The 14,224-nt window shown below is 40.6% G+C and overlaps 2 protein-coding genes and 1 pseudogene across 3 annotated transcripts in view; all 3 read left to right on the forward strand.

The window, feature by feature from the left end:
• Window positions 16-6,788, forward strand: LOC104726130. 2 transcript variants are annotated; one of them, XM_010444920.2, is made up of 10 exons: window positions 16-316; window positions 752-3,396; window positions 3,513-3,701; window positions 3,876-4,965; window positions 5,071-5,178; window positions 5,294-5,700; window positions 5,797-5,955; window positions 6,032-6,195; window positions 6,290-6,381; window positions 6,472-6,788. In XM_010444920.2, exons 1-10 carry the CDS (start codon window positions 103-105, stop codon window positions 6,501-6,503), a joined length of 5,100 nt encoding a protein of 1,699 aa, XP_010443222.1. In that variant the 5' UTR covers window positions 16-102; the 3' UTR covers window positions 6,504-6,788. The 2 variants fall into 2 exon arrangements, with proteins under 2 accessions (XP_010443222.1, XP_010443221.1); XM_010444919.2 differs by having other exon boundaries at window positions 3,876-5,178.
• On the forward strand, window positions 7,312-9,817 carry LOC104726128 (annotated as a pseudogene).
• LOC104726131 (pentatricopeptide repeat-containing protein At5g55840-like) overlaps window positions 10,758-14,224 on the forward strand; it is a 6,403-nt gene continuing 2,936 nt past the window's right edge. Inside the window, exons 1-2 of the mRNA XM_019231562.1 lie at window positions 10,758-11,021; window positions 11,257-14,042. Of these exons, the coding sequence (XP_019087107.1) occupies window positions 10,856-11,021; window positions 11,257-14,042 (2,952 nt within the window). The 5' untranslated portion in view covers window positions 10,758-10,855. The remainder of the gene's footprint in view (window positions 11,022-11,256; window positions 14,043-14,224) is intronic.

Genomic DNA, 14,224 nt, shown 5'->3' on the forward strand with positions numbered 1-14,224 from the left:
GCGAAAATGAATCTTTATCCCTAAAAATTTTGAAATTCAAATCCGCGCTAACAGTCTCTCTCTCTCTCTCTCTCTCTCTATCTCTAGAGAAGGTCGTCGGAGATGTTTTCCGTCAAGGAGAATCCGAGGGGGAAGCCAGAGAATGTGAAGATTGAGAATCTTTTCGTTCAGATCTTTGAGAGGAAGAGGCGAATCGTCGACCAGGTTAAGCAACAAGTAGATCTCTATGACCACCATTTAGCCTCCAAATGCCTACTCGCCGGGGTATCTCCTCCGCCGTGGCTTTGGTCTCCGTATCTACCTTCCCAAACTTCCGGTAGTTCCTCAATTTGATTTTCGTTGCTCAATTTTTTGTTTGTTTGACATAGTTTTCAATTTCTGGTTGATTCTCGAAGCATTGTTCGTAGTTGTGGATTTCTTTTGGCTAATTGGAGCAAATTAATAGCATTATTAGGTTTGTCAACGCATTATTTGACTGGGTATTGTTTCTGTGGAGTTGTTTGATACTTTACCGGAGATGAATTGAAACATTATAAAGCGTATAAGCATAATTTGTCGTTGAATTACTTTGATAAGACGGATTGAAAGATTAGAAATGGTATTAGGGTTCATGAGCACACAATATGGTATTAACATTTCCTGTGAATAGGTTTTAGGAGCTCGTGCTGGTTCCTATCTGTTTCAGTTACGATTGAATAGAAGAGTTTCTGGTCGCGATTCTTACTTTTGATGTTTGTTTGTGTGTATACAGAGTTGAATAAGGAGGAGATTATATCAGAACTTCTATATCCTTCTTCAAGACCTTCCATCATTTGTCCCTTTTCATACCAACGACCTGTCAGGTTTCTAGCTGACAATGTAGTAAGACAAGACCTGACGTCGGTGGTAAATAATAACCCAATAGAAGAGCAGTTGCTTGAAGAGGAACCACAACACGACCTCTCACACAACTTAGTCAGACATGTTTCGAATCATTCTCATGAGCAGGATGCTAATATTGCATCTCCTAGAGATGTCCATGAGAAAGAGGGATTGCCTGAAAGTGTCTCAATCGATTGCAGAGAGAATCAAAGTTGTTCATCTCCTGAACACTCTCAGAATCAGACAGTTGAAACTAATCTTGATGCTACATTTCCTGGATGTAGCCAAGGGGAAAAGGTTCTCAAAAGTGTCTCAACTACTGGTTGTGAGCAGAAACTATCACCTCCCGGTTATCGTCAAGAAGAAACAGATCCAGACGCTTACCTTGACCCTGGATTATCACTTGCTAAGATGCAGAGATCAAGGTCACGTCAGAAAGCTTTGGAGCTTCGTAGTAGTGCCAAAGCGTCGAAAAGCCGTTCAAAAAGTAGAAGTGATCTCAAATCTTCTCAGGATGGAAACATAGGCTTTGGGATTGCTTCTTTAAGGTCTGACAGTGTTAGTGAGATAAAGTTATTTAAGCATGATGAGAATGATGAAGGGTGTCGAGACGAAGTAGAGAACAGTAATTCTCAAGATAAAGGAGGGGATCAGTGTATTAAAACTAGTTTAACTACAGAGTCTTTTACCTTGCATCAGAAAGTGGATTCGGTGAAAAAATCTTCGAGCGGGGATGCTTATGCTTCCAGTGTACCAGAATCTCTACTCGAGTCTGGTCATGTAAATGACATTGACATATTACAGTGCAATGAGACAACTAATGAAGTGTCTGCCGAAGTAGATGAGCAAGTAGATGATCCCAAAAGCAGAACTTGCAATGAAACAGCTTATCTCGATGGAAGTACTGAGCAAGTGGATGATCCCAAGAGCAGAACTTGCAATGAAACAGCTTATCTCGATGGAAGTACAAGATCTAAAAGCTCAAGCCAAGATAGCGCCAAGGAGAAACATCAAAAATCAAGCAAGTCCGTTTCTGGTAACTTTCAGACAAGATATTCGAATCCCGCTCACTGGGCCGATCATGAAGTAGAATTACCTCAAGCAATACCTATGGCTAATGAACTTTCTATGATGACAGATGCTGGAACGAGCATCTTTCAGTGTGAAATCATTGCAAGATCCAGAAGTAATGCTCGGGAAGATAGATCCAAGACCGAGCATTCAGGCTCTCTATCTTCTGCAATTGATGTGGAGCCAAGAGATTCAATTTCAATACTGCACGGTAGCCATGCAAAAGATTCACTGGATCCCTCTACTGTTGATGTGGAAGGTTTAATAGTTGAAAATATAACTAGCAATGGTCAATCAGAAGAAAAGGGTGAATGTGTTGACACAAACAGATGTTCAAGTGCTGAAAGGGTAAGCCAAACTGGCATCTCCCCAGATGAGACCTTTTGTGCGGGTGCAATCCAAGGTTCTATGTCCAAGACCGAGCTTTTGGGCTTTTTTGAGTCCCTTTCAGTTGAACTGCAGTCGGGAGACTCCGTAATGCACTCAGACGATGAAAGTGTATCTTTGAAGCCCACTGCTGTTATTGGTGAAGGTTCATTAGTGGAGGAAGATAACAATGGTGTACCGATTGAAATTAGCAGTATTTCAAATTCTAGAAGTTCAAACCAAACTGACATCACGGTAGTTGAGCCATTGGTGGTTGAATCTATTCTTCAGGAAAGCGGTACGCCGGAAAACTTGATTGACCATTCTAAAAGATGTGATATTAGTTGTGGGTCCAAAGAAGTGCTGCCACTGGGTTCAGTGACAAATGCTGGGAGTAGCCAATCCCATGAAAGAATTAGTAGGCCAAGATGCTCAGCCATAGAAGAGGAATCAGCAAATGAATATAAGGCTCTTTCTGTTGGCTCTTATCATAAATCGGCTGACAAACAGCTTGAAGTTAGAGAAGGAAATTCATCGCTGAGAACCCCTGATCGCCCTGTTTTTGTGAAGCCTGCATCAACCCATTTTGATGATAATGAAGAATGCTATTTCGATGAGGTTCCAGTGAAAATTCAAGAAAAATCAATGATGAAGAAGGTCCCCACCCCAGCATCCGCTGTAAAGGTGTTTGATCTCCCATCTCTCACTGCTTTTGGAGTAAATCTCTCGGCAGACAATGAAATGGATGACATTGAGGAGCACAGTGGGTTAAAAATAGAAATGGCACAAGAAATGGAATCGCATGCAAGGCACTCTGGCTTAAAAGTAGGAGAGGATGAACCTGCAGAGTCAAATACATTTACTGGCCATATAGGTGCATCGAGAAAGAGAGCCCAACATGAAACATCCTATGAAAAAGGTGTTCCCCCAATTACAGGAGATGAAAAATGTACAGAAACAGAAGATTCTCATGATCCAGGATGCTCGATTCAGGAATTTTTCTGCTCTAGTTCCTCCATTGGGGGATCCATGCGGCAGAATAAGCGGAGAAGAACCCTGGAAAAAACAACTAGTAGAGTGCTTTCGCCAAGCCCAGGGGTGAATATTCTTTCCCTATGTCTTGGGACAGCTCCATATATGAGAATCTTGAACTGCTCCTTCCTTCCAAATGTAATTAAGATGCTTTTTAAATCGTGGGATTTTATATTTTGCAGGGAGACAATCTCGAGTTAGATTCTGTTAGGGAAACAGTACATCATCGGGAGGAAGTTGCATGTCACAACCTGGATAACTATGACGTTGAGTTACAGAAGATGATTGGATCTGCATCTTCAGATCACTATGGTGTTGAGTTACAAAAGATGATTGGATATGCATCTTCAGCTGAGTTACGATTTGATGAGGTATATGCACTATTTCTCTGTCCTCGTAAATTTAATGTCTTTTAAATAGTAATCCCTTTTCCTTGAAAAATAATATTGGTTCCATAATAATTTCGAAATAGTTCAAAAATAATTCCAGAATAGTTTCTCTTGTACTGTATGATGTGCAATTAACCGGAAAATGGATCTTTACAGAGTTACTTATTCAAGGAAGCTGCATTGATGAGTCCTGCCTCACTTTCCTTCAGACCAGAACAGCTAAGTGTACAGAGGAGTCAAATTGCTCCGGATCACGGAGTTAGATCAGAAAATATTCACTTTTTGCCATTTGCTGGAGAAACCTCACATGGATTAGCTAGTTGCATTGTTCGCGATTCAGATGGTTCTCCTTGTATACCACCCTTGGGTTTGATAAGCTCAGACGATGGAAGCCCCCCTGTTTTGGAGGGATTTTTAATTCAAACGGATGATGAAAATCGAAGCGGCTCCAAAAACCAGTTGAATCATGACAATTTCCAACTTCCAAAAACTACAGCAGAAAGTGCAGCCATGATAGAGCAGATTTGCAAGTCTGCTTGCAGGACCACTCCGTCATTACATCTGGCTAAGACATTTAAGTACGATGGAAAACTAGAGTTGGATCAGTCCGTCTCAACTGAGCTGTTTGATGGCATGTTTTTCAGTCAGAAACTCGAGGGTAGCTCTGTCTTTGATAACTTAGGGATTAACCATGATTATACAGAAAGATCGTACACTGACTCTCTGCCTCTTTCTGGTGCTGGCTCATCTGCTGAGGCTAGGAATCCTTGCACGTCACCGACTGAGAAGTTGTGGTATAGAAGTTTGCAGAAGTCTTCCAGTTCAGAGAAACGAAGCAGTCAGACACCAGACCTACCTTGCATTAGCGAAGAGAATGAGAACGTAGAAGAGGAAGCTGAGAACTTATGCACAAACACTCCAAAGTCTATGAGGTCAGAGAAGCAAAGAAGTTCAATTCTGGAACTTCCTTGCATAGCTGAAGAAAATGAAAACATGGAAGAGATATCTGAAGCTGTCAATGAAGCATCTGGTTCTGAAAGGGAGAATGTCTCTGCCGAAATGAAACCTCTTGGTGATGTTAATGAAGAAGACCCTATGAAGTTTCTTCCACTTGTTTCTGAAGCCAAGATTCTTGTTGATCGACAGAGTCTAGACTCTGTCAATACTGCATTCAGCTTTTCCGCTAAGTGCAACAGTGTCAAAAGTAAAGTGGGAAAGCAGAGTAACCGAAGGTTCACGGGTAAAGGTAAAGAGAACCAAAGTGGAGCAGGTGCTAAAAGAAATGTTAAACCACCTAGTAGCAGGATTAGTAAGCCTAAGTTGTCTTGTAACTCGAGTTTGGCAACTGTAGGTCCCCGGTTACCAGAAAAAGAACCTAGGCACAACAACATTGTCTCCAACATCACTTCGTTCGTTCCACTTGTGCAGCAGCAAAAACCAGCACCTGCACTAATTACAGGTAATTCTCTTTCCAGTATGAAGCTTTTGAAATTTCCAATAAATTGAAGGTATCATTTTACTACCTTCTTGCGCTACTTATTCACCTGATTTGACCCTATCTACGTTTCCCCCAGGCAAGAGGGATGTCAAAGTAAAGGCCCTGGAGGCTGCTGAGGCTTCAAAACGGATTGCTGAACAGAAAGAGATTGATCGTAAGCTGAAAAAGGAAGCTATGAAGCTTGAAAGGGCTAGACAGGAACAGGAAAATCTGAGAAAGCAGGAGATAGAGAAGAAAAAGAAAGAAGATGATCGAAAGAAAAAGGAGGCGGAAATGGCTTGGAAGCAAGAGATGGAAAAGAAAAAGAAAGAAGAAGAGCGGAAGAGAAAGGAGTTTGAGATGGCTGATAGGAAAAGGCAGAGGGAAGTAGAAGACAAAAAGGTGAAGGAAGCTAAAAGACAACGCATTGCAGAAATTCAGAGACAACAAAGAGAGGCTGATGAAAAACTACAAGCTGAAAAAGAATTAATAAGACAAGCTATGGTAAAGACCCTACTCCACTTTTTCTGTTTTTCAAAGCTTTGTTTAGCTATTGTGATGTTGGAGATTTTGCTAAATTAAAAATAACGACATTTTTAGGATGCGAGGATAAAAGCACAGAAAGAACTCAAAGAAGACCAAAATAATGCAGAGAAAACCCGAGGACAAGCGAATACTAGGATCCCTGAAGTGAGATCAAAGAGTAATTCCAGTGACGATACCAATAATTTAAGAAGCTCCAGGGATAATTATTTCAAGGTACAAGTCTCTCATCTTTGCTAGACACTTAAGAGATGAAATCACTTCTAATAAATAACAATTGTTGTGCTTATAGGTGATAAGCAATCCAGGGAAAATGTCTGAAGAACCCAACATGGGATTTGAAGAAATGGGAGAGTCGTACGACATCTCTCCATACAAATGCTCAGACGACGAAGAGGAAGAGGAAGACGACAATGACGCCATGTCAAACAAAAAATTCGTTCCTACTTGGGCCAGGTTTTGTTTCTGAATTGCTCTCTCGTTCGTTAATGTTCATTTCTCACTAGTCATTTACCATTTGTGTTTACCCCAACGCTTCTTATTCTTACAGTAAGAGCAATGTCACGCTCGCTGTCATTCCCCAACAAAACCTTGATCCTCAAATTACTTTCCCTGTAAAACGAAAATGCGATATAAGCGAAGGTAAGATCTCTCGATTACACTTTATAAAAATAAAGTTTCATACTAGTTTTCGCCATACTTATGGATAAGTTTTTGTTTTGCATCTCCCAGTTCTTTTGCCTCCAAGGTTCCAATCAAGATAGCATAAACTACGAGAAGCCAAAGGTCAGATTTACAGTGACATTAAAACTTAGAACCACCACAAACAAAGTAAGTATCAATGTGTTTATAGTTTCGTATCTTTTGCTGGAAATGAGGAACATAAACATTAGTAGCCTTGAAGCTTAAAAATTAGTTTGTGAATTCTCTGTCTCTCTTTACTTATTGTAGCAAGGTATCATACTATAAAAATCGAATCTCTCAAGGTTTCTTTTTTGCTTTCTTATGTATGTAACAGTGAATGGGTAATGTAATAATTAATTTAGTCATCCCAATTGATGCTCATGTTCATACATAACGGCTAGTTTAATATTATAAGGTTCTGTTCTTGATTCTTCTTAGTGGAAAGAAGAGCCAGGCGCTGAAAGCAAGAGATTTGTTCTTTTTCAATATAACCAAATTCTCACTACAACTTCCCTTTTTATAAATATCGATTTCGTTAAAATAACTTTTTTGGATCATGATCGCTTAATTATATTTAATTACTGTCGAGTTTGGGGCCTAAATAAAGTAGTCGCAACTCACAATTGTAGACTACGATTTGGGTTTTTAAGACTCTTAGCACTCACTCACAGTTGCATAAGCACAACGGATATGTTTACTGATGAATAGAGTTTTTGTTAAGTAAACATAAACACTTATATTAATACTATTATGTATTGTGAGAGCTACGTAGTAAACACAGTCAACACGAGTCGGTGAGTCAAATTGAGTTATTGAAAATAGACTGATAAAATAATAAATGAAGTAAAAGCTAATCAATACACATTATTCTATTTCACGTGGTGGCGCTATATAGAATACAGCAGAGATGCCCATTTAAAACGGTCAGTTTAGAATTCTGCGTCCCATGTAAAACCAGACCCCACCCGACCCGCTCCTAAAACACTTTTGTTCCCACTCTTAAAACGCCGCCGTATCATCACAAACCTTTTAATAACCGTTGCTACAATCAAATTACAAAAATACCCTCACTTCTTCATCATAATCCAATTCGAATCCATTTTTCCCACCACAGTAATAACAAAATCTCTCTCTTCTCTTCTCTCTCTAATGTCTCTTTCAAGAAAGCTTCTTGTTCTCTTCTTCACATGGATAACAGCACTATCCATGTCGAATCAAGTCTTCGTATCATCCGAAAACGTGAACTTCGCATTCAAATCATTCACGATCCGTAACCTCACTTTCCTCGGCGACTCGCATCTCCGAAACGGCGTCGTGGGACTCACGAGGGAGCTGGGCGTTCCCGATACAAGCTCCGGTACTGTGATCTACAACGCTCCGATCCGTTTCTACGATCCTGAATCGAACACCACGGCGTCTTTCTCTACCCACTTCTCCTTCTCGGTTCAAAACCTAAACCCGGTTCCGACCTCCGCCGGAGACGGGCTCGCTTTCTTCCTCTCTCACGACAACGATACTCTCGGTAGTCCCGGTGGTTACTTGGGTTTGGTTAACTCCTCTCAGCCGATGAAGAACCGGTTCGTCGCTATCGAATTCGATACGAAACTCGATCCTCACTTCAACGATCTTAGCGGTAACCACGTTGGTTTGGATGTTGATAGTTTGAACTCAATCGCGAGTTCGGATCCTCCTTCGATTGATCTCAAATCTGGCAAATCGATCACTTCTTGGATCGATTACAAGAACGATTTGAGTTTGTTGAACGTGTTCTTGAGCTATACTGATCCTGTTTCCACAACTAAGAAGCCAGAGAATCCTCTTTTATCTGCTAAGATCGATCTTTCTCCGTTCTTGAACGGTGAGATGTACGTTGGATTCTCAGGTTCAACAGAAGGAAGCACTGAGGTTCATCTGATTGAGAATTGGAGTTTCAAGACTTCTGGGTTTCTTCCGGTGAGGTCTAACTCTAATCATCTACACAACGTTTCTGATAGTTCTGTGGTGAATGGTCCTGTGGTTATACCGAGTAAGAAGAAGAGGAAGGGAAGACACAATCTTGCTATTGGACTTGGTATTTCTTGTCCGGTGTTGATCTGTTTAGCTCTCTTGGTGTTTGGGTACTTCACTTTGAAGAGATGGAAGAGTGTGAAAGCAGAGAAGGAGCTTAAGAGTGAGCAAATCACTGGTTTAAGAGAGTTTAGTTACAGAGAGCTTTACGCTGCTACAAAAGGGTTTCATTCGAGTAGAGTCATTGGGAGAGGAGCGTTTGGGAATGTTTACAGAGCCTTGTTTGTTTCATCTGGGACGATCTCTGCTGTGAAAAGATCGATACGTAACTCAACTGAAGGCAAAACAGAGTTTTTGGCAGAGCTATCCATCATTGCTTGCTTGCGACACAAGAATCTTGTTCAGTTGCAGGGTTGGTGTAACGAGAAAGGTGAGTTGCTTCTCGTCTATGATTTTATGCCTAATGGGAGTCTTGATAAGATTCTGTATCAGGAATCAGAAACAGGAGCTGTGGTTCTTGACTGGTCACATAGGTTGAACATAGCTATTGGTTTGGCTTCAGCTTTGTCTTATCTACACCATGAGTGTGAGCAGCAAGTGGTTCACAGAGACATTAAAACGAGCAACATAATGCTTGACATATACTTCAACGCTAGGCTTGGACATTTCGGTCTGGCTAGACTCACGGAGCATGATAAGAGCCCTGTCTCAACCTTGACCGCTGGCACAATGGGCTATCTCGCACCAGAGTACCTCCAGTACGGCACTGCGACTGAGAAAACAGATGCTTTTAGCTACGGAGTGGTGATTCTAGAGGTTGCTTGTGGGAGAAGGCCAATAGATAAAGAACCAGAGAGTCAAAAGACAGTGAATCTAGTGGACTGGGTCTGGAGATTGCACAGTGAAGGAAAAGTTCTTGAAGCTGTGGATGGGAGATTGAAAGGTGAGTTTGATGAAGAAACTGTTGCTTGTGGGTCTTAAATGTGCTCACCCAGATAGTAATGAGAGACCATCAATGAGACGTGTTCTGCAGATACTTAACAATGAGGTTGAGCCTAGTCCGGTTCCGAAGAAGAAACCTACATTGTCTTTCTCTTGTGGGTTAAGTCTCGATGACATTGTTTCAGAAGATGAAGAAGGAGACAGCATCGTGTACGTTGTATCTTAGTTAGAATATATCTTTTAATATTCTTTCTTTCTGATAGATAATTTTCAGTTCATTTGCTTGATTTTGTATAACAACACAATGTGTGGCCTTTGGTTCAATGAGTTTATATTGAACGATTAGGTTTCTGTTTTCATATAAACACATCTCAGAAACTAGAATAAAAATAGATTTGATTTACAGAGCAATCAAAAAGCAAAAACACAGTTTCAAGATCATCAAAGACTGATCTAGTTACGTACCTTACTTGATAGTGAAGAAACTTTGTTGAAGAAATCAGAGTATATACATAACATGTACGCTCACACGACACGGTCACATAACATGGCGCAAATGCGCGATGATGGTGGCAGAAGGAAAGAGAGCACACTCCCGACAAGGGCAAAACTATCTTTTTGCTAATCCCAGGTTGTGCTCTCTTTCTTCTGTCAACATTTCTCCATCTTCTTCTCCGGGAGAAAGAAGAAGAAGAAGAAGAAGAAAAGAGTGTGACGTGCGGCGTAAGTTAACCAGTGACGGTGACTATCATTTATAGCGAAGGGAATGAGTTAACAGGCAACAACCGGTGATAAGAGGTGGAGACTGGTTAGTGTGAGTGACTGGAAAAAATGAAGCTGAGAATGGTCCCTGAGATTACCTAGTGTCATGAATCTGGAAGTTTCTACAATATTGGAGATTCTCCCTTTCACTCTCTTACCTTTTCGCTTTCACATTTAATTTTTCTCCCATTTCAATCTTTTTTTGTTTTTAAGTTTTATTATTACAAAAAAAAAAAACAATAATTATAGGAATTTCTTCAATTTCTAATAAGATTTTTAGACTAGAATATATCACTTGAATATATAAAATAAATTAAATTTCTGAGCTAAAAAAAAAAAAGAAAAGGGATAAAATCTCGCACGCGTGAAAGTCGGAAGTTGCTATCACGTAAATAAACAAGGCAAAACTTTAAGTCGTCAACGACAGCTCAACCACACCTACGCTCCTGCTGTTTGATCTCAGCCGTCCAATTAAATAGATCTCGCTAGTTACATGACCCACACTGTTTCGTTACGTCCAAATTTTAGGCACGTGTTGATTTTGATTGACACGATTTGAGTCTTAAATAGGGCTTACGCTAATAGGCCCATTTAATATAAACCAGGCCTCTGTAGGCCCAACTACGTTTCCAGCTTGTGGCGACAGTGAGGGAGAGAGAGAGGGGATGGAGGAGGAGGAGGAGTCGAAGCAATTTTGAATTGACTCTGTGGAGAAGCAGCCATGTCTGGTTTCTCGAGCTTAATTTCTCACAGAAATGGAGCAATCTCTCTGTTGCGTCTCGGTTTTTCGAAATTCGGATGTTACTCTCGAGCTGGGTTTTCTAGCGGCGCTGTGAAACATTCAAAACGAGATGATCCTGCTTCTCACGGAGCGTTTGGTGTCTCTGGTGAGTTTCTATTCTCTATTTGGTTGTTTGGTGTTCCTATTGCGTTTTCAGAGTTATTTTAAATCAATTTTAGCTGTACGCACATGTATATTATATAGCATGACTCTAAGTAGAGGTTTTAGAGTGAACATTTTAGTGGGTTTTGCTGAATTTGGAGTCCTAAAATGTTTTCTTTTCCTGAAACCTTCTAGAAGGGTTTGCTAAGGATTTGAAATTTTTGGGGTCTATGGAACAGGGTTTGATATGGAGAAGAGCATATATAACATTCTTACAATTGACCGTTGGGGATCTCTAAATCACATGGATTATAGACAGGCTCGTCTTAGACCAGTTCATGGGAAGCTGGCTTTGAAGTTTCTTAAATGGGTAGTTAAGCAGCCCGGTTTGGAGACTAACCATATTGTTCAGCTGTTTTGTATTACTACACATATATTAGTTAGAGCTAGAATGTATGACCCTGCAAGGCAAATCTTGAAGGAGTTAACTTCGATGAGTGGTAAATCAAGCTTTGTTTTTGGTGCTTTGATGACCACGTACCGGCTTTGCAATTCCAACCCGTCTGTTTTCGACGTTTTGATTAGAGTATATTTGAAAGAAGGAATGATTCAAGATTCTCTGGAAATATTTCGTTTGATGGGTCTTTACGGGTTCAGCCCTTCTGTATATACTTGTAACACAATGCTAGGTTCCATTGTAAAGAGTAGTGGGGATGTGTCAGTCTGGTCTTTCTTGAAGGAAATGCTTAAGAGGAAGATTTGTCCTGATGTAGCTACCTTCAATATACTAATTAATGAGCTCTGTGCTGAAGGGAGCTTTAAAAAGTCGTGCTATCTCATGGAAAAGATGGAGAAGAGTGGTTATTCCCCAACTATAGTTACATACAATACTGTGCTCCATTGGTATTGTAAAAAGGGAAGATTCAAAGCGGCTACTGAGCTTTTAGATCACATGAAGTCGAAAGGGGTCGACGCTGATGTCTGTACATATAATATGCTTATCCACGATTTGTGCAGAAGCAGTAGAAGTGCCAAAGGTTATTTGTTGCTGAGGGATATGAGGAAGAGGATGATTTACCCCAACGAAGTCACGTACAATACACTTATTAATGGTTTTTGTAATGAAGGAAAGGTGGTCATTGCTCGTCAGCTCTTAAATGAGATGTTAACCTTTGGACTTTCCCCGAATCATGTTACTTTCAATGCTTTGATTGATGGACACATTAGTGAGGGAAACTTTAAAGAGGCTTTGAAGATGTTTTATATGATGGAAGCAAAAGGTCTTATACCTACTGAAGTTAGTTATGGTGTACTTTTAGATGGGTTGTGCAAGAATGCAGAGTTTGACCTAGCAAGAGGCTTTTACATGAGAATGAAGAGCAATGGGGTCTCTGTTGGGCGAATAACATACACTGGAATGATTGATGGGTTATGCAAAAATGGGTTTTTGGATGAAGCAGTTGTTATGCTTAATGAAATGAGGAAAGATAGTATCCATCCTGATATTGTCACATACTCTGCTCTTATGAATGGATTTTGCAAGGTGGGGAGGTTGAAAACTGCTAAGGAGATAGTATGTAGAATTTACCGAACTGGTCTTAGTCCAAATGGCATCATCTACTCAACCCTGATATACAACTGTTGCAAGATGGGATGCTTAAAGGAAGCATTAAGAATTTATGAAGCTATGATCCTCGAGGGACATATCCCAAACCAGTTCACGATAAATGTCCTTATCACTACGCTATGTAAAGCTGGTAAAGTGGGTGAGGCAGAAGAATTTATGCGTTGCATGACAAGTGATGGTATTCTTCCTAACGCAGTTAGCTTTGATTGTCTTATCAATGGGTATGGAAGCTCGGGTGAAGGGCTAAAAGCGTTCTCTATATTTGATGAGATGACCAAAGTAGGTCATCACCCAACGTTCTTCACATATGGTAGCCTGCTTAAGGGACTATGCAAAGGTGGGTATTTGAAAGAGGGAGAGAAGTTTCTTAAAAGTCTCCGTGATGTTCCTGCAGCTGTTGATGCTGTAATGTACAACACACTACTCACTGCAATGTGTAAATCAGGGAACTTGGACAAGGCTGTCTCACTTTTCGGTGAGATGGTACAGCAAAACATTCTGCCTGACAGTTATACATATACAAGTCTTATTTCTGGGTTGTGTAGGAAGGGTAAGATTGTTATTGCCATACTATTTGCTAAGGAAGCTGAGGCTCGAGGTAATTTACTTCCCAACAAGGTGATGTATACCTGTTTTGTGGATGGTATGTTCAAGGCGGGCCAATGGAAAGCTGGTATTTATTTTCGGGAGCAAATGGATAAACTTGGCCTTACCCCTGATGCTGTCACAACAAATACAATGATTGATGGTTACTCAAGGATGGGGAGAATAGAGAGGACACATGACATACTCTTTGAGATGGGGAACCAAAGTCGAGGTCCTAATCTGACTACCTACAATATTCTTTTGCATGGGTATTCAAAGAGGAAAGACGTATCAACAAGCTTTAGGCTATATAGGTCCATGGTACTGGGTGGCATTTTACCTGACAAGCTCACATGCCATTCTCTTATCCTTGGGATTTGTGAATCCAACATGTTGGAGATTGGTCTTAAGATATTGAAAGCATTCATATGCCGAGGTTTTGAAGTTGACAGGTATACGTTCAACATGCTAATCTCCAAGTGTTGTGCAAATGGAGAGATCAACTGGGCATTTGATCTGGTTAATGTCATGACCCTTTTGGGAATCACCCCTGATAAAAGTACTTGTGAAGCCATCATAAGCATCCTCAACAGGAACCACAGATTCCAGGAGTGTCGCATGTTTTTGCACGAAATGTCGAAGCAAGGTCTATCTCCCGAATGTCGGAAGTACATTGGTCTGCTTAACGGTCTTTGTAGAGTTGGAGATATAAAGACTGCGTTTGTGCTGAAGGATGAGATGATAGAACGTAAGATATGTCCGGCAAATGTAGCTGAGAGTGCAATGGTGAGAGCACTTGCAAAATGCGGTAAGGCCGAAGAATCTACGCTGCTTCTTCGGTCTATGCTGAAAAAGAAGTTGGTTCCGACTATTGCTAGTTTCACTACTCTAATGCACATGTTTTGCAAGAATGGTAATGTTACAGAGGCTCTGGAATTGAGAGTCGTCATGAGCAATTGTGGGCTGAAGCTTGATCTCGTGTCATACAATGTATT

The sequence above is a fragment of the Camelina sativa genome, chromosome 11, assembly GCF_000633955.1.
Source record: "Camelina sativa cultivar DH55 chromosome 11, Cs, whole genome shotgun sequence".
Classification (NCBI taxonomy): Eukaryota; Viridiplantae; Streptophyta; class Magnoliopsida; order Brassicales; family Brassicaceae; genus Camelina; species Camelina sativa.